This window comes from Panthera uncia (assembly GCF_023721935.1).
Source record: "Panthera uncia isolate 11264 chromosome C1 unlocalized genomic scaffold, Puncia_PCG_1.0 HiC_scaffold_3, whole genome shotgun sequence".
NCBI lineage: Eukaryota > Metazoa > Chordata > Mammalia > Carnivora > Felidae > Panthera > Panthera uncia.
The window spans coordinates 29,381,215-29,400,855 of NW_026057584.1; the positions used below are offsets into that span (position 1 = coordinate 29,381,215).

At 39.8% G+C, this 19,641-nt stretch overlaps 2 protein-coding genes across 2 annotated transcripts in view; one reads left to right on the forward strand and one right to left on the reverse strand.

Moving 5' to 3' along the window:
• Nucleotides 1–7,119, forward strand: part of DYTN (dystrotelin) — a 51,786-nt gene extending 44,667 nt beyond the window's left edge. The window contains exons 11-12 of the mRNA XM_049615064.1: nucleotides 1,394–1,898; nucleotides 7,016–7,119. Of these exons, the coding sequence (XP_049471021.1) occupies nucleotides 1,394–1,898; nucleotides 7,016–7,119 (609 nt within the window). The remainder of the gene's footprint in view (nucleotides 1–1,393; nucleotides 1,899–7,015) is intronic.
• A 4,371-nt stretch (nucleotides 7,120–11,490) lies between these two features.
• FAM237A (family with sequence similarity 237 member A) lies at nucleotides 11,491–16,560 on the reverse strand. Its single transcript, XM_049614440.1, has 2 exons — nucleotides 16,112–16,560; nucleotides 11,491–12,109 (listed from the first exon to the last, which is right to left on the reverse strand). Exons 1-2 carry the CDS (start codon nucleotides 16,521–16,523, stop codon nucleotides 11,970–11,972), a joined length of 552 nt encoding a protein of 183 aa, XP_049470397.1. The 5' UTR covers nucleotides 16,524–16,560; the 3' UTR covers nucleotides 11,491–11,969.
• Nucleotides 16,561–19,641: the final 3,081 nt, after the last annotated feature.

Genomic DNA, 19,641 nt, shown 5'->3' on the forward strand with positions numbered 1-19,641 from the left:
CGTTGGAAGTGCACCGAAACACAAGTGATTGTTTCTTAAAGGAGAGTTGCAACCTTGAATCTGAAGCCATCGCTCTCTCACACTCTTGTTTCATTAAAATACAATGTTGTGTTGTGCTCTTCGAATGAAGCTTCTACCCATGCATGATATTGGAGCACGATACACTGGTAATTTGGAAGTTCGCTGAGCTAAGCCAAACTTCTTGCCTCCCATTAGACAATACCCACCCTTCCTCCCCCGCCCCCCCCCCCCCACCAAATCACATTCATTAATACCACCATTAAGCTCATCAGGAAAGTCTTTCCGGGTTGGAAAGGTATCATGCACGTGGTGGTAGATCCGAGTTTTCTAAAATCTGGTTTCTGCTACAAGCCTCACCTGTTAAAATTGACAACACATACTGTGAATTGCTTCCTTACTGTGACAATCTCACTTCACCTATTTTTGGAAAACGTTTGCCAGACTTCCAAGTCTGCATAACAGTCTGCAAGTCCATCCTTTCACCCAAAAGGCAACTTTTGTGTTTCAGTAACATTAGAAGTATTTTGCACACTTCCCACTTCATCCTACACATGTCATACATGTATTCTACAAAATACATGGCATCATGTACATTTTTCATCCTAAAAAATACATGTCATAACTAAGAAAACTGAAAATGTTTGTTATACCACCAAGGATATTTTTATTTTATTTTTATTTATTTATTTATTTATTTTAGCTGTGAGAGCATAATTGTGAAGAACACTACTGACTAGTAGCACTCTTTGATGCTGCCTTGATTTGTACCAAGTCACCAACGGTGTTAGCCTTACTTACTTTAGCCTTACTTTTGACTCTGTACCCTCGGGGCAAATGTCAACACAGTGAACAGGCAAATAATACCTAAGTATCATCGGGCAAATAATTTTGACCTCACAGACCTCTAAGAAGGTCTTAGGGATTTCCGAGAATCTGTGGACCACACTTTGGGAATTGTGCTTTATAGGGTGCACACCCCCTAGATTCTATACCCATGGCTTATTATAAGCCCCCCAACATACCTAGCTAGATGGATCATTATGAACGTGTTTTATTGTAATACATTTTAGCTACAATTCAAGGTATCCTGATGTTCTCAGAAATTCCTTATGATAGTTTTAGAACCTGAACATTTAGGACCTAGAATTTTCCCAAGTTCTTGTGATATTTTAGAATCTGAACTGCTGTCCTTTTTGTAGCTGGTTTTAGAGGGACATTGAATTAACAGCATAAAATAAAATCAATAATAAATGATTTACAAGGAGAAAAAAAAATCTTGCATTAAAATTTCCGATTAGGAGATTAAAACGTAATGTATTTATGAAAAGGGTACGATAAAGGTTGATTTCTTCATGAAGCTTTCTTTACCCAGGCAATGTTGCAGCCACTCCACCCTTCATCTTCTTCCTGTCAAAATACGATGTCCAAGGGTGACCACGGAAAGGATGGAAGGTTTTGGAGGGGAGGAGATTCTTCCCAGGCCACAAATGCCACTGAAGCCTGTTCAGAATGGGAACCTCTCACTTACCCAACCATGACTGACAAAAGTCACCAAAGTCAAGCAAATGCAGAGCGTGCTGTACCAAATTCAGAATCCCCAGAGGCCCTTTTGCCGCTGAAGTCAACACAAAACAGCAAGGCACAAAGCCAAGCACCAAAGACCTCAAAGGAAATCTTTAGCTCCTTACCCGGTTCTCAGGAAGGATCGCTGCAGGACACCCCCCATATGGTTCCTGAAATGAGCAGTCATGCTCTGGCAACTGCAGACAGAAAAGAGATGCCTAACATCCAGGAGGGAAAGGATGAGCTAGAGGAAAAGGAACTGCAAGAACTGTTGTCAAAACTTACAGATGCCTTCACTCTAGAAGTGCCAGCAGGTAAGATTTTCACAATCATTGGAAAAAGTTAACGGCCAAGGATTCAGGCTGCCTTTTTTTAAAAAAAATTTTTGTAATGTTTATTTATTTTTGAGACAGAGGGAGATAGAGCATGAACAGGGGAGGGTCAGAGAAAGGGAGACACAGAATCCGAAGCAGGCTCCAGGCTCCGAGCTGTCAGCCCAGAACCCGACGTGGGGCTTGAGCCCACGAACCGTGAGATCATGACCTGAGCCAAAGTAGGACACTTAACCGACTGAGCCACCCAGGCGCCCTCAGGCTGCCTTTTGTTTTATAACATTATCCCAACAGCTACAATTCATCTAGTGAGTAAGAGTGAGAGTTGTGAATCGTTTGGACATCAGTAGCATCTCTGAACTTGAGGTCTAGAGTAGCCCAATTTACAAGGTTTTTGTGAGCACTAAAGGTGATAGACCATAAGAGATTTTACTATAGCGTCTGGCACAATCCTAGCATTCCATAATAGTAAATAGCTACAAACATTTTAGAAATAAGCAGCTTTCATAGCTAAACTGGAGAAACAAAAGCAAAAAATAAAAACGATATGAAGATGTCAAAGACCAAAAGACTCTCCTAGAAGAGAAGCCAAGTTTTTACGTGAAATTTAAATTAGAAAGCATTTCCATTATAAAGTATTAAATTATAGAAGAGAAGTAAATAACAAAAAATAGATAATTTTGTTATTGCTCTTATTATTATTAATAGTACTGCCACAAATATAATTGGGCAGCCTGACATTACCATTTAAAAATGGGGGTAATAATAAAGCATAAGAGACTCTTAAAAACTGAGAACAAACTGAGGGTTGATGGGGATGGGAGAGAGGAGAGGGTGGGTGATGGGTATTGAGGAGGGCACCTTTTGGGATGAGCACTGGGTGTTGTATGGAAACCAATTTGACAATAAACTACATATATTGGAAAAAAATTAAATAAATACATAAATAAATGGGGGTAATAATGATGTTCTTTCAGAAGACAATTGATTAAGTTTCTACAATGTAAGTAGTAGAATTTATCATCATTATCATCATCATCTTCTTCATAAGCTATGACTCCTTGCTAAATTCTGAAGGCTCTTTTTAAAAAATCTTGAAAAAAATAAGAAAAAATAAAAATCTTTTTGAAAATTAAGTCAAAATTTAGCTTAAAATTTTAATTTTAAAATTTAAAAGGCTCTTTACTATAGTTATTTCTTCTGTTTTGGCCTGATAGTATCTTATTTATAGTGTTTTGTTGCCTTAGTATTATCCCTATATCTATATCCATGTCCTTTTTGAAAGCCTAAAATCTTTTGTGCTTGAGTGACCATCTAGAGATGTGCGAGGAGGGCTTCTCAAAATATTTCCCAATTGGCGTGTGAGTTTTTTAGAGCTGCCATAACAAAGCACCTACCACAGAGTGGGTAGCTCGAACATCACAAATTAATTTTCTCACAGGCCTGAAGGCTGAAGTCTGAGATCAAGGTATCCCTCTGTGGGCATCCCTATCCAAATTTGCTCTTTCTATAAAGACACTACTCCTATTGGATTAGGATCTGCCCGTATAACTTCATTTTAATTTAATTAACTCTTTAAAGAAGCTGTTTCCCAATATAGTCACACCCTGAGGTCCTGGGGTTAGGACACCCACATATGAATTTGGGAAGAGACACAATCCAACCCGTAACAGTCGGTGAGCTGGAAAATCAGTACATCATAATGTCGGTCGTATACTGAAGTTGGTAGAAACAAGTCAATAAAGTAATTATTTGGTGATTCTGAAAATCTCCAGTGTGAGAAGAGTTGGAGTTATAATGCTTGCATTAGAGGACACAAGATTACCAAGATGCCCAAAGCATGCTCAGACTGCCTGAGATAAAGACAGGATGAGAACTCCTTGTGCTTGATTCTGAGGCCGGCACAAGATTCCACCCACTGTGTTTCCACTTTAACTTCATTGGGGTCATGACGAGTACTCAAAGCAAAGTCAACATCCACTTGAAGGTTTCAGGAAAATTTCACGTAAAAATTTGGCTTTTATTCTAGACAAATCTTCCAGTCTTTGATATCTTCATCTCATTTTTATTTTTTGTTTTGTTTCTCCAACTGAAGTTATTAGGGCTGTTGATTCCTCACAGCCCTTGCAAATGGAGCAGGCTGTGTTGCACGTTCCAGATCACTAATAAGCTAGGTCTAGTACACACATTGGGAAGACATTATCCCAACACGTGTGCAGTTTGATACCTAAAACTAAAAGATGCGTGCATATTTTAATTTCCTTTATCAAAGTCTATATATAAAAATCATACATACATACGTATACACACATGATTATATCATTAAAAGGAAAATCATGAAAGGGTAAAGCTTATTTCTACATTTAGATGATGCAATAATGTGTAGAGGTGCAGTTAGCATCGTCCAATCTTGTAGAATATACCAAAAAAAAAAAGTATGTCTCAAAAAATTAATTTAAGGAGAATCATTAGGATGTTTCTACTGGAGGTATACAAAAGTGCTTAGGATGTTAGCAAGAGAGCACGTATTTTCCCTTTTTGTTATTATGGTAGTGTATACTTCAGGATGATCCCACAAATGCTAATTGACAAGATTTAAATTTACAGTCTTATTTCTTTTCGAGCAGCTCTGTTTCCTTAATGCTTTCAAGCAGAGGATCTATGTTAATCTTCATGGCTATTTGCATTTCCTAAACCTTGTCACTCCTCACTCAAATATTTCTGAGTAAGTTTATATCTTTATTCATTCTGGTTTTGAATATGATCTTGTTTGCAAATTCTTCTTAGCCATTGGTGATATGGGTTATAAAAGTACACTCCGTCATTTATGCATAATCTCTGCATGCTTGCCAAAATTACACCAAAAGGGCATAACAGGGCCAGAGGTGTGATAACCACACTGATGAAGGTGTGGAAAGGCCAACAAACTAAATTAGGGTGTTGGCTGCCTTTGTTTTATTTCTCTGTCACGGATGCATCAAATAACAGCAGGAAGTTTTTGATCATCTTACTGTCCCAGTTTTTTTTTTTTAATTTGAGAATTCTCTGGAAAATTAGGAAGTCCCATTGTTTGTAACAGGCTAAGGTTTACTCAGTGTCAACGTATTTACCCAGTGTTGTGATCATCCTAGTGATGTAGGCAGGCTGGGTCCGAGGACCCAGAGCGGGTCCTGAGGACCTGCCAAGAGAGTCCGTGGCTTCACGCAGGATGGAAATCAAATGCAAGCCAGCAGGAGGTGAAAGCAGAATTTATTGAAGATATAAAGAGCGAGGTACAGATGGAGAGTCTGAGAGACTTGGAAAGGAAGAGAGGGAGTCTCATCTTTGGTTCGGTCTGGGGTTTTATTGGCAATTGTAGTCAGTGCACGTGTCCTCTCGGGCACACAGGAACCGGTCAGAACAAGGACAGAGTGCAGGTGTCCATCGTAAGGCACTTATTCCCTGAAGCCAGGGAGTCTTGGCATCAAGATAGATAATCTAGCACCAGTGGTCTGGAAAAGGCACATGATGGCTCTGCCCTGTCATTCTTTAGATATCATCTATTATGCTGGAAGACCCCAAAGACATCATTATCTCTTTGTCCTTTACAAGGAGGACACACATTAAGGCATGTGTAGGGTGGGGGGTGCAGGTCCTAACAAGAATAGAAGCGGGAAAAGAAGTGAAGGGGGAAAAGAAAAACACAGCTTTTTCTTTCACAGGGTCTCTTCCGTTTCCCTGCCTCACTGTCGCTGACTATTCTTTTAGATGGGAGCTGCGCTAAGGGGTCAACACAGTTTGGAAATTAAGATGAACTTTAAATTACTTAAAAGATAAGACTAACGCAATAAGCCTAATGGTCAATTAGGCAGTTGTGCACATTAACTGAATAGAGTCATTCATTATCACGATAGGATAACAGAATTTCAAGAGACTATGAGATTTTAATAGAAAGCATGTAGAAGAGGTTCCCCAAACCTCCTTAAATTCCAAATGCTGGGTTGAAAATCAGTAGCAAACGATTTGCTCAAGCTTGCAGCAAAGGAATTTACCTTACAGTGCAGGAACAGGACATTTTTCTCTGTATGGTTGTATGTCTTTCCTTTCTCAACTTAAGTTATATTGTTCTTGCTTTTGCTTTTTTTTTCATAGGGCACCGCTCAAACTATTCATCAGTAGCCAAACAGCAGAGGTTCTCACAGCATGGTCCCTAGACCAACGGCATCAGACTCACCTATGACCATGTTAGCAATGCAAATTCTTGGGCCCCATCCCTGATATACTCTATTAGCCAGGAAGCTCCAGAGAAACAGAACCAAAAGGGTGTAATATAGAAAGAGACTTATTTTTAAGAAATTGGCTCATGTGATTATGGAGGCTGGCAAGTCCCAAGATCGACTGTCAGCAAATTGGAGACCTAGAAGAACCAGCGGGTGTGGTTCTAGTGCAAAAGCTGGCAGGCTGGAGACTTAGGAAACGGTGATCTTTCAACTGGAATCTGAAGGCAGAAGAAAACTCATGTTCCAGCTGCGAGGCAGTCAGGCCGAAAGACTTCTCCTACTTAGCCTTTTTGCTTAATTCAGGCCTTCAATTGATTGAATGAGGTCCATCCACATTAGGGAAGACAATCTGCTGTGGTTAGTCTGCAGATTCAAATGTTAATGTCATCCAGAAACACTCCTACAGCACACCCAGAACAATGTTTGACCAAATATCTGAGCACCAGTAGCCAGTCAAGTTGAGGCATAAAATTAACCATCACATGTACCAAATCAGAACTCTTAGGGGAGGACCTAGAAACCTGTTTTTACACTGTCCAGGTGATTCTGATATACACCAGAGTTTGAAAACCTTTGCTCTACAGTGGGATTTCTGGCTCCTCAGATTATCGCTCAGAGTCATGGGAATGTCCTTTAAGAACCCAAGACCAAGTTGTATTAGTAATCGATCATGGCAAATAACAGCCATCTTATTTTCCAGATAGCCTAGAGAAAGGGCATTGCCAACAGGGACGGGGGAGCAATGGTTTCTATTTCTTCTCCATGCTAGAACTTTGGCACGATCAGCTTAGGAACCTGTAAGTGCTTTCTCTGAAGGACTCTCCTGTTTGTTGATTTCAGGCCCGCAATCTTCGGTAAACATGGACCTGTATTGTGGAGCGGAGCGGCTGTGCAGGGCCTTCTCTGCCCTTGTCGATCAAATCACTTTGTCCAACTTGAAGTGATAAGGAGTCCAGGCCCAAAGACCCCTTGGATGATGATGAAACATATTTTCAAAATCTATACTAAAAGAATTAAGCCTTTTACCTCTCCATAATCTGGTGTGAAATGTGAAGAAAGTAAGTTTTATTTTTTTCATCTCCCTACTCACGTATCTCAGTCCTGCAGTTCAGACGAAAGCCCCGGGAGTGGGGGCAAAGGAAAAAAAAGGCCAAGTCAAATCCAGGTGTGTTGGGTATCCGATAGAGGGCCATTATTCATTCAAATACCTTATTAGTGATATTCCAGTGTGTGATCTACATGAATTAATGCAACTGTCTTCTTCAAGTAGCACTTAGTGAATTGATGACTGTATTTTCTTTTTTTTTTTGCCCGTACTAATATCTTTCTTTTTAAATTTATTTTTTATTTTTAAATTTACATCCAAGTTAGTTATCATATAGTGCAAGAATGATTTCAGGAGTAGATTCCAGTGATTGATTCCCTATGTATAACACCCAGCGCTCATCCCAACAAGTGTCTTCCTTAGTGCCCATTACCCATTGAGCTCATCCCCCCACCCACAATGCCTCCACCAACCCTCCGTTTGTTCTCTGTATTTAAGAGTCTCTTGTCCCCCTCCCTGTTTTTATATTATTTTTCCTCCCTTCCCTTATGTTCATCTGTTTCGTATCTTAAATTCTACATGAGTGAAGTCATATGATATTTGTCTTTCTCTGACTAATATCGCTTAGCATAATACCCTCTAGTTCCATCCACATTGTTGCAAATGGCAAGATTTCATTCTTTTTGATTGCCAATTATTACGCTGTTGTGTATACACACACACACACACACACACACACACACCACACCTTCTTTATCCATTCACCTGCCAATGGACATGTGGGCTCTTTCCATACTTTGGCTACTGTTGATAGTGCTGCTATAAACATGGGGGTGCATGTGTCCCTTCGAAACAGCACACCTGTATCCCTTGGATAAATGCCTAGTAGTGCAATTGCTGGGTCATAGGGTAGTTCTATTTTTAGTTTTTTGAGGAACCCTCATACTGTCTTCCAGAGTGGCTGCACCAGTTTGCATCCCCACCAGCAATGCAAATGAGATCCTCTTTCTCTGCATCCTCACCAGCATCTGTTGTTGCCTGAGTTGTTAATGTTAGCTATTCTGACACGTGTGAGGTGGTATCTCATTGTGGTTTTGATTTGTATTTCCCTGATAATTGAAAGAAATGAGCATTTTTTTCATGTGAGATGATGCTCCTGATGGAGACCAGGCTTGTCAAAGAACTAAATACACACACACACACACACACACACACACACAATCAAGTATATGCAAAACTGATGAAATCTGGATAAACTTTGTGGATTGTACTAATGTTGATTTCCTGGTTGCATTATTGTACTATAATTATGCAAGATGTTACCATTGGGGGAACTGGATGAAGAGTATACAGGATGTCTCTGTATTATTTTTTTATAACTGTATATGAACCAATGATGATCTCAAAATAATTTTGTTTTTAAAACGTGAATATTTCTCACTAAAATCCAGCACCCAATGCGTTTGGCTAATGTACCTATCCGCCAGTATAGATGCTTAATTTAATAATGTCCAAAGTAATAGCTAACATTTTTTTTTTGCTTTTAGAGTACTTCGTTTCTAAGCACCTTGTAAGTACCAACTCATTTACTCCTCACAACAAAACTAGCAGATAGATATCTCATTTTATGAGGAAACTATGGCACAAAGAGGTTCAATAACTTGTCAAAAGTTGCTTGGCCAGTAGTTGATGAAATTGAGATTTGAACCCAGCTTCTGGGCCTCTACCCTGTATTTTCTCTCAATAAATATTGCTACGAGTCCAGTCTTATGGATATTGTCTTAATGTGCAGCCCATGTTGCATTTAGAGAGTCATGGATTTTTATTTATATGATCTGTAATTTCTAGTACCATCCCAGAAGAAAATGATGGCCATTTACATAGGATTAAGAGTGGGTTATCCCTGTTCAACCTCATGCTAATATTTGCTCTTTAGCCTATCACAATTTTTTTATTTTGCTTTTTTTCGCTCTTCTTCTCACTTTCTCCCAACTTATTCCTTACAAGTTTAATAAGCATCCCCTACAACACAGATCAGCAAACTACAGCCCACAGGCCAAACCCTGCCGACTGCCTGTTTTGTCCGAGCTATGAGCTAAGAGTAGTTATTACATTTTCAAAAATGGTTGAAAGAGTCAAAAGAAGAAGACTATGCCGTGACGCTTAGAAGTGATATGGATTCAGATTTCATTGTCCACAGGCAAGTTTTATTAGAACATCACCACGCTCATTCATTCACATAGTGTCTATGGTTACTTTTATTCTACAAAAGCGGAGTTGATGATTCATTGCAACAGACACTAGATGACCTACCGGCATATGATAGTTACTATCTGATCCTTTACAGAAAAAATTGTCAGCCCCAGTTGTAGAGCACCAAGGTGACGGGGGAGCCACGGGCAGGTTTTTCTGTAAGCAAGAGGGGCATTTCTTCAATGATTTGTAAGAGATAATAAGATAATAAGATAATAATAAGATAATAATAATGATTTGTAAGAGATGGCTTTTAAGAATGTGATAAAAGGTATTAGAGAGAGGGGCATGAAAGGAATACTGTAAGCCTATGTAGGGGCGCCTGGGTGGCTCAGTCGGGTAAGCGGCCGACTTTGGCTCAGGTCGTGATCTTGCAGTTTGTGAGTTTGGGCTTTGTGCTGACAGCCAGAGCCCGGAGCCTGCTTCAAGTTCTGTGTCTCTCTCTCTCGGCCCATCCCCCCCTTATGCTCTGTCTCTCTCTTAAAATAAATATTTTAAAAAAATTTTTTTAAAGAAATGATAAAGTGGCAGTTTTTAATGTGCTCATTCTCTTAACAAAGAAAAGCTGAAGGTTAACAAGGAAAAGCCAGTTCCTTCCTCGGACTCACTTCCCCTGTTGTTAGGACTTAATTCTCAGTTGTGGCTGTCTTCTGATAACCCTTTGGATAAGATTTTTAGTTTAAGGAGGACCTAAACCTTCAGTGAAAACATTTCCTGAAGCTTCCTTTAGATCTGGAAAAAGCAAATCAATTGTTAACATATCTGAAATTCAAACTCGTTGTCAAGCATTGGTTATATAGTACAATTGGAGGAATGAAGTAGTTAGATATTAAAAAATCACATTGTGTCTGGATCTCAAATAAATTTACTCATTGAACTTCTCTGTTATGAGCCTCATTTGGGTCTGGTCACTTTTCAGGAAAAAATTTTTTATGGATTCCTTTATTATAATACTGTTCATTTTAATTTTAGTTTGCTTTGCAGTGCAAAGTGTAACTAACCACCTGTAAGGTTTTATTATTTAATCAAATAGAAAATAAGCTAATTGAAAGATACTTATACTTACTGTTCTTTTCTTAGAGTTTAGATTGTCAGTAATGGTAATATAAAATATTGAAATATGGGGCGACTGCGTGGCTCAGTTGGTTGAGCATCAGACTTCGGCCCAGGTCATCATCTCACCATTCCGAGTTTGAGCCCCAAGTGGGGTTCTGTGCTGACGGTCTAGAGCCTGGAGCCTGCTTTGGATTCCGTGTTTCCCTCTCTCTCTGCCCCTCCTCTGCTTGCACTCTGTCTCTGTCTCTCTCAAAAATAAATATTTAAAAAATTAAAATATTGGAATAAAAAGACTCCTTGGGGCACCTGGGTGGCTCAGTCAATTAAGTGTCCAACTCTTTATTTCAGCTCAGGTCTTGATCTGACGGTTGTGAGTTTAAGCCCTTCATTGGGCTCCATGCTGGTTGTGAAACCTACTTAAAAAAAAAAGACTGAGCGCCTGAGTGGCTCAGTTGGTTAAGTATCCGACTTCAGCTCAGGTCATGATCTCGCGGTTCATGAGTTCAAGCCCCGCGTCAGGCTCTGTGCTGATGGCTCAGAGCCTGGAGCCTGTTTCAGATTATGTGTCTCCCTCTCTCTCTGACCCTCCCCCGTTCATGCTCTGTCTCTGTCTCAAAAATAAATAAATGTTAAAAAAAAAATTAAAAAAAAAAAAAAACTCTGGGGCTCCTGTGTGGCTCAGTTGGTTGAGCGACTGACTCTTGACTTTGACTTGGGTCATGATCTCACAGTGGGTTTGAGCCCCACATCCAGCTCTGCAATGATAGTGTGGAGTCTGGTTGGGATTCTGTCTCCCCCTCTCTCTCTGCCCCTTCCCTGCTTGCTCTGTCTCTCTCTTAAAATAAATAAAAATGAACTTAAAAAAAAAAAGACTCCAATAACGTCACTTGGGATCCAGAGCTTTTATTAATTTTGTTTCCATTAGAAGAATGCTTTATTTGCCATTGCATATGGTTTTTCTTGTTCTTTGTTTTATTCATTATTCAAAAATATTCTTTCAAACAAGATTTAGGTATTATAGACAGTCAGTAACTGGTAATAAATATAGCCCATTATGCCTGTACGTAAGCAGTGGCTACTGGCTTAGAAGTCATGCAGTGTATTCAAGTTAAATGTATGGCACTCCAGTTCACCAAGATCCAGCATCCCAGAACAACTGATCAGAGTGAATACAAACAATGTGACTCGCCCAGTCCCCCGGTCATCTTTGGAAGCTATTTTAACTCTTTCAGATAGTGGGATGAGCTGGCAGTAAAGCCACCCTTTGAAGGAACATGCTAGCAGGCTAAAATAATGAAAAACCTTAAGTAGGTACACTGAGAGAATGTGGCTTAATATTTACCTCTGGACATTCCCACCATTTCAAGTAATTAAATGATCAGGAGTCAAGGAAACAATTTTTTTTTAGTTCCAAGATACGAGTTAGCTCTGAGGTTAGATTTACTTTCTCTTTATTTCCAGGCCACGGGTGACTTTCCCAATGAGTTTAGACCCACTTCCGTGCAAGTGCATGCTTATCACACCTTCAATCAACTCTTTCTTCTTTAGGAAAGGTGTTCTTAGCTGCTGAGAATATGCACCTGAAAGCAGAGAAAAGGAACTAGTTGTTAGAGCACCAAATTATTCTCAGGTTAATTAAATGTCAATAAATTGGTTTTAAAGTTTGTTATTTCTGTCACTCTATCAGAAGTCTGTATAAATTTATTGCAGGAGTGTGCATGTAAATCTGTGTTTATGTGTCCTTTGCAGTTTAGTTAAATAACCTAAGTAAAGTATAATAAAGACATGTCCTTGTTAACTAAAATGCATGAATTAAGATATGTTCTGACTAAACAAGTAAAAGTGGTCATTATATAATTTTAATACAAAAATATACAGAAAAAACTTAAATTACACATAATATAATCTTTCAGAGATAACCATAATTTTATGCATACACACTTTATACCATAATTTAGCGAACCATTACCTTATTGTGCGACGTTCGAATTATTTCCACATTTTCTACTTTTATAAATAGCTTTGCAGTGAAGATTCATGTACTGCATGATTGGTTACATCTCTGAATATTTCTTTAGGGTAGAGTTCTAGATAAGTAATTTCTAAAGATGTTTCTAGGAAATTTCTTGGAGTAAGTAAAGTAAAACAAAAATCAAACATTGGTGCATCTAATTATTTATATTTCTGAAGCACTGTTTTCTCTAATGCTTGGTGTTTTACAAAAACAAGCACTAACATTTACCAGCTAGTTAGACACCAACTGCAAATATCATCAAATTATAAATCTGAATTTTAATGTTCTTATCATGAAGGAATGCAAAGACTCCCAATTTTTCTAGAACATACAAACTGCCAGTCTCAGGCAGGCAGGTTTTTTTTTCTTTAATTTCTCTCACTGGCAAAGCATGATTTGTTGAAGGAAAGGGCCATTGGGTTTTGACACAAACAAGGATATACTTCAAAATCCCTTCATTTGCATTGAAGCCTTTACTAACCCATGAGTTAACGTCAAATCGGTCATTTTCTATTTGGAAGTTATCAGCCTACTCTTTTCCTAAATCAATTAATAACTCTCTCCCTCCTTCTGCCTTGACAAAATCCATCATAATTTGGTGGTTAAGGCTGGTTACACCATTTTCACACCTTCTGTATATTACAGCATTCAGTTAATAACTCATCCTTTCTAGACAAACTAATAATGATCTTTTGAGTCTTTTCTCAAGTGAGAACACATCTAGACCTCAGAATTTTTGGAATTCTCATTTCTAGATTCCCTCTGTTCCTATTTAGCACTGTTATAAACAACTATAGTATCTAGGTCATCACCCAGCTCAACAAGCTGTCTTTGGGGTAAAGCTCTTCCAGACTCTATTGATTGTTAAATACATGCCTCTCATAAATTTCTTTTTTATAGAATCACAGAACATTAGAAAGGAGAACATAAAGAGACTTTACAGTTCCTCTCTTTCCACACCCCTCTTTTTCAGATGAAGAAACTGAGGGCTAAATAAGTTGACTGAGGTTGCATAGCTATTTAATATCTCTTGTTTTCATAGTTTTTGGCCCAATAGTAACAAATAGGATATACTGGCATACAAAATAGGAGTTTTATGGTTTGGGTTTTTTTTTTAATTTTTTTTTTTTTTGTTTTAGAGAAGGAGGGGGAGAGAGGCAGAGGAAGAGAGACAGAGAGAGAAGAATCTTAAGCAGGCTCCATACTCAGTGTGGAGCCCAACGCAGGCTTGATCCCACAACATTGGGATTATGACCTGAGTCAAAATCAAGATTCAGTTGCTCAACCAATTGAGCCACCCAGGTACCCAGGAGTTTTATGTTTTTAGCAAAGTATGATTCATAGCAACAATTCTCAAGTGTATTTAAACTATTAAACTTGAGGATATCAAAATAAGAACTCTCTTGCATATTATGTAGACATATTAGTTCTTCCCTTCTGCTCTGGTTGATTTGATTTCCCTGAGAACTAGAGAGACAAACATCTCTTCACCCTCACCGCCATCCCAACCTGGTAGCATATTAATCCCCCAAGGACAATAGAAAAAGTTAGTGGAGAATCCGTGCAGGTACATCCAGAGCCCCGCTGAGCCACTAGAGATTTCCGCAAGCCTCTTGAGATGAAATCTCGATGTTCCAGCAACTATTTAACTTTTAGACACGGTGTCTCCTTGACCCAAGACCCTCTTTGACTGTGATGATACAATCAAAATGGAAAGCTTTGTTTCCTGATCTGCAAACAGTTGTTTATGTCAAACATTAAAATAACTCCAATAAAGTGGAATGTTCCCTCCTGCTACATAGTCACTCTGACTAAAGTTTGCAGACCAGCTGAGTCAACAGCAACTCTGTAGCAAGATTAAAAAAGTGGCTTCCAAAGCTGAAGATAAATCTACTGCCTTTAAAAAGAAGAAGAAGAAGAAGATAGAAATGCTATGTTGAAATATGCTCCAAAAATTACATGAAGCTTCTGACTATTCTGATAGCCACATTGCAAGCAAGCAAACTGAAAGCTGCTTTAGAGAAAGACCTTGTGTGTGTGTATACTTATTCTAGTGTTCATCTGAACACAAATATTATTACATTCATTTATTCTATAGATAATTTAGTAATTCAAAGTGAGTGCAAAATATAAAAGATAAATATTGGTAGTGATTTGAGTATGACAACTAAATATGGTAAGAATGGAAGAAAGAGTCCTACAGTACAAATGAAGAAAATATACAGGGGTAGAGCATTTGACTGCAAGTGAAGAAAGTATGTAATTCTCTTGATGCTGATGTCTAAACAGCGTCTGTTTAAATAATTTTTAAATATTGGTAACCAACATTGAAAGACGCTTATTTTTGTATTTCTTTAGTAGCTAAGCTGATAGAAGAATATTTCCTCTAAATATGGAAATTAGTTTAAGTTACAATGACACTTGCCAAAATAATAAATTTATCTATAAATAACAGCAGAAGATTATCTGGTTTAATGGATCAGCAAATCATAAGATTTTTAGTGAGGTTAAAGCAAACTAGATATAGAAAAGCTCTACAATCTCAGAAAAGTGTTGCTCTCGAAATATTGCTGTTAAGTGCTGTTTTAATAGGGAAATTATAGGGATTATAACAGTTCTCACAATAAAATATACAAATGTAAATTTTATTTATGCCTCAGTTTTGCACTATTGCTTAAATGATTCTAAGCACCCAAACGGGATTTGCTGCAAGGATTGGAAGCTCATTGGTTGAAACAACTCTAAAAATGGAACAAAAACAATATGAATAGGGCCAGGGTATCTCTCTTAGTCACAGGGGCTCACTTGCTCTAATTCTAATTCTATAAAGGATACTTCTTCTAGTGCCCCCAGAGAAGACTGTTTTTTAATAAAATATTTACACCAGTGAGAATCTCTAAATTTGTCAGAAGTTCCAAATTACTAAAAATTAATCATTCAACTTGCTGGAAGTTAATTACATATTTGAGATGTGTTCAAAAAGCAACAAGGAGTGAATCTGCAAGCTAGCCAATTTTTCTGCCCTTTACTTCACCAAGTACATTACAAGGAGCCTCTCCATTTACATGAAAACAGTCTTTTTTTCTATTTAAAAGAGGCAAGAGCTTGCGTGCTGTGAATATTCCCCAGACTTACATTCAAATCTTCCCAAATCCATAGCATGCAAAGACAGGTTATGACTGCTAATATTCAGGCTAATCGCTTTATGCCTTTACGTTGTATTTTGAGAATCATGCTTTTCCTTACTTGCTTTTTTGACTCTTCTTTGCTGTTGTTTACATGAAGTATGAAAATGACAGAGAATCATGCTTTTCCTTACTTGCCTTTTTGACTCTTCTTTGCTGCTGTTTACATGAAGTATGAAAATGACAATATGTTGATACAAACAGCTACCATGAAATACAAAAGGCAGTGCTATCTTCCTATCACTCATGTGCTCTTGGGTTCACCCCTGAGAGGAATATATGTGGCAATGGATTCCCCGAAAGCCATTTCCCTCTTCCTCACAATTCCTCACATTCATACTTCATTGACCCTTTCGAAAAACATGGGATCTAGAGTTCACCACCTTGTTTTCTCCCTGTGTGCTGTGGACGCACTGCTGAAATCTCCTCTTCCTTCCCAGCCAATTGCCTCCTTCCTAAGCCATGGTTCCTGGAGAGGACACAGTCCACATAGATGTCCCAGAAGAGTTGGGCCAGATCCCAAAACAGTGCCCCGTGCTTCAAGTTCTCAGATGACTTTAGGTAGATCATAAAATCCCAGAAACCTGAAACAGTGTTAGAAATTCGAGGCTTCCGCATTTCTAGGAGGAGCACTGAAGAAGATTCCCAGCACTGAGGATCAGCTTGATTAAGGGCCAGCAGGTCTGTCTGGCTATGGCAGAAGAAAGGAGACACACAGCACATTCCCACAATGAGCAGGGAGCAGGTAAGGGTCAAGGGGCGGTAGATCCCTCTTCTGTTCCCAGGATTGGCCATGGTGTTGAAACTGCACAGAATGGAAATATCTTATGAATCCTCACTTGATCTCCACTCAGTAATGAAAATAATTATGCCTTTAGAAACCTTGGTGTCAGCAAAGAAAATGCACCATTGTCCCTAGGAAAAGTCTTATCATACCTCCCAGATCATAAGCCCCGTTCTACCTAAAATGACTCATCGTCGAGCCAGGTATTGTAAAACCAAGATACTTAGATTAAAAAGTGTTTATTCCTAAGACATGTTCCTTTGTGAGATGAATAGGTGAACTTGTTTTTCCCGAGTACAGAGGAACATAGTTGAAAAGAATAGTAAGTGAAAATTTAAAATCTTGCTGCATGGCTTTAATTATTCTATAATATCTGAATTTAGCCTACCTATTTCTCATCCAGGACTCACATGCAATTAAGAATTTTAAACTATTTTACCCTTAAATTTTTTCTTATTTGGGGTGACTTTCAATTTTTTAAAACAAATAAGAATAGTAAAATGTTATAAATAAAAACAAACATAAGGTAGTGTGCTAAAAGTATCAGAACTAAGGGGCATATATTCAATCAATTAGAGTAGAATTAATAGACACTTTATTAATACCTAAAATGCTCTACAATTCTCATATAACTTTCATAAAGATGATGTTTTATCATTTCTTTCTTCTTGCCACAAATCTCAAGAATTTTAATGAAAATATTTGCCTCTCACTCAACTTTTCTGGCTCTCAAAGCCTGTTACAATACAATTAAACCACATACCACTTTGAAATTATTATGTTACACTTCAGACAAGTGCAACGAGAAACAATGTTCTTAAAATAATCTAAATTTTCTTTTTTCCAAGGAAACAAGCTTATCTTACCCTTTAAGACTACTCAAAATGTATATCACACTGAAACAACTCTCACATAAAGAAAAAACAGGAGAGTACATGTAGCTCACTTTTAGTTTTCCCTTATATTTCCAAACATTTTAGATGTTAGTATCACAAAGGCAAGCAAGGCACCGCTCATAGGAACACTTATGGGAATACATCTATCTTGGAATATGTAAGGAGGATAACACCTTAAGATGGAATCTGTCTCTTCTGCACAGCAGCAGAACATATTGAGGTACCTTGAAATCAATATTCCAGAACTGCCTTTGAACAAGGCATGGTCCTATTTGGAAGAGGTACGCGGAGATACGAGATTATTCAAAAATATTTCAGATCACTTACACAGGATCTCTCCGTGAACAAAATTATATTCAGTACGTCCTCCTCTCAACTAAAATGTCAAAGTCGAGTTGCCCCAAAGGCTATTTTTCCTTAGGGGACAAGTCCAAGTGTCAGTGGCAAGTTATCGGAAGAGGGCGGGCCGCTGTCCAGCGTGCTGAAGTTAGTGTTGTCCTGGACTCCCTGCCTGATTGCACCACAGCGCTCACACCGGCTCCTTTAGATTCCCTTCTCAGGAGTCTTTCTCGAGCCTGGAAGTTCCTCAACCCTGGGGTCCGGCGTGCGCCCCGCTACGAGCCCCGCGCTGTGCTCGCGGCGTCCCAATCCCACACCTGGTTCTACGGCCTCACCCACATCAAGGCGGAGCTGCCAAAGACCCGCTGTGTCTTTTGTGCCCATTATTTTTCTTACACCGAGGCTCAACTCCCAGGTCTCAGGAGGGCACCCCTTCGCACTTACCTCCCTCTCTGGATTCCCTCGAGTGTATGGAGAGGAAAAGCTCAGGCTGCTCCCGGAGCGAGTGACGGTCCCCAGCCCCGGCGTCCTGAAGGCTACGGTGCCTCTTAAGCAGTGGGAGTGTTCGGCGCCTCTCCAAGTCTACGTCAAAGCGCCGGGAAACTGCCGCCACCTCTCGCCCCCAAGTCCAACTCCCGCACCCTCTTTTTCCCTCCTTCCCCTAGAGATCTCACTTCAGGTAACCGGCAGGCTTAGCCACACACGCCCTCACTGACCCTGACGCACACCTACCCTCCACCCAGTGGAACTGAGCCTTTCTGCGGTTTGGATTCCCGGTCTTACCTCGGGAGGAGCCACGCGAGGCAGGAACTGGAAAGTTGGGACCCAGCTCCGAGACAGTCTAGGAGTGAGTGGGGCTCCCTAGATTCCCCACCCTCCAGGAGCTCCTTGTTTGAGAATGCAAAGATGTGAGGGAAGACCCAGGACTCCCGGAGGTCGGAGAAGGCACGAGGGCACCCTGAGAGCGGTCAGAAAGGGCTCCAAGGGAATAAGGAGCCTCCTAAAAACGTCATGGGTGTGAATTTCTCTGTCTGTCTGTAGTCCTGGGCTGAGAGTAGAAAAACGCCCCTGGGGCAAGGATGTGAGTAGGGAGACGTTGCTGGAAGGCCCCCTTAACTGGGGACAGGACACCCCCATTACCTCTAGGCTCTGTGGCCTGGATCCCCTCAGGAGCCCGTGTTTTTGCTGGCATCACTTGGGCCAGCCCACTGTTGAAGATTCACCTCAGGGGCCCTGCGTTTTGCCTGGGACTCCCTTTGGTTCTCAACTCACAGCTAGTTAATACCTTAGAGAGGGACTAAGCCCTGTCAAGCTTACGGAGCTCTGCTGAGCATTAGCGTCTCCCTTCACTGAAACACACCCTGCCTGGGAGCCTGAAGCAAAAGTCTTAGCTTTGCAAGTGCTTCCAAGGTTTGCCCCTCGCCTGGAAACCCTCTAAGTGTCCTAAAAAAACACTTGGAGTCTCCATTAACTGAAGGCTTTTGTGTCAGCTCAATAGTATCCATGGTTACCTTCCAGAGGGGCACAGAGAGGAACCCAGGCTTATAGCAAGGTTTACTGAAAACAGAGAGAACTGACCAGCCACCCGAAGGATAGAAACAAAGTTCCAAAGAGGATTCCTGAGGGGTTCTGGGCTTTTTCTTCATCTCTGAACCTGGATGGGGTGTCCTTCAGTTACTCAATCTGTGAACTGAACACACTAATGCCTGCTTCTAATTGCACCCTAAAAGGTGGAGGGAAAGATAATAGGTGAGATCTTGGACTTGCTTCCTAACTTCAAGACGCTCTCAGCCTTTTGGAGAAGGTCATTAGAGAAACACAGGTGTGTGACCACAGAGAGAATCCTGTGGAAAGGAAAGGGAAAGGAGGGGAAAAAGAATGTATCTTTGAGGAA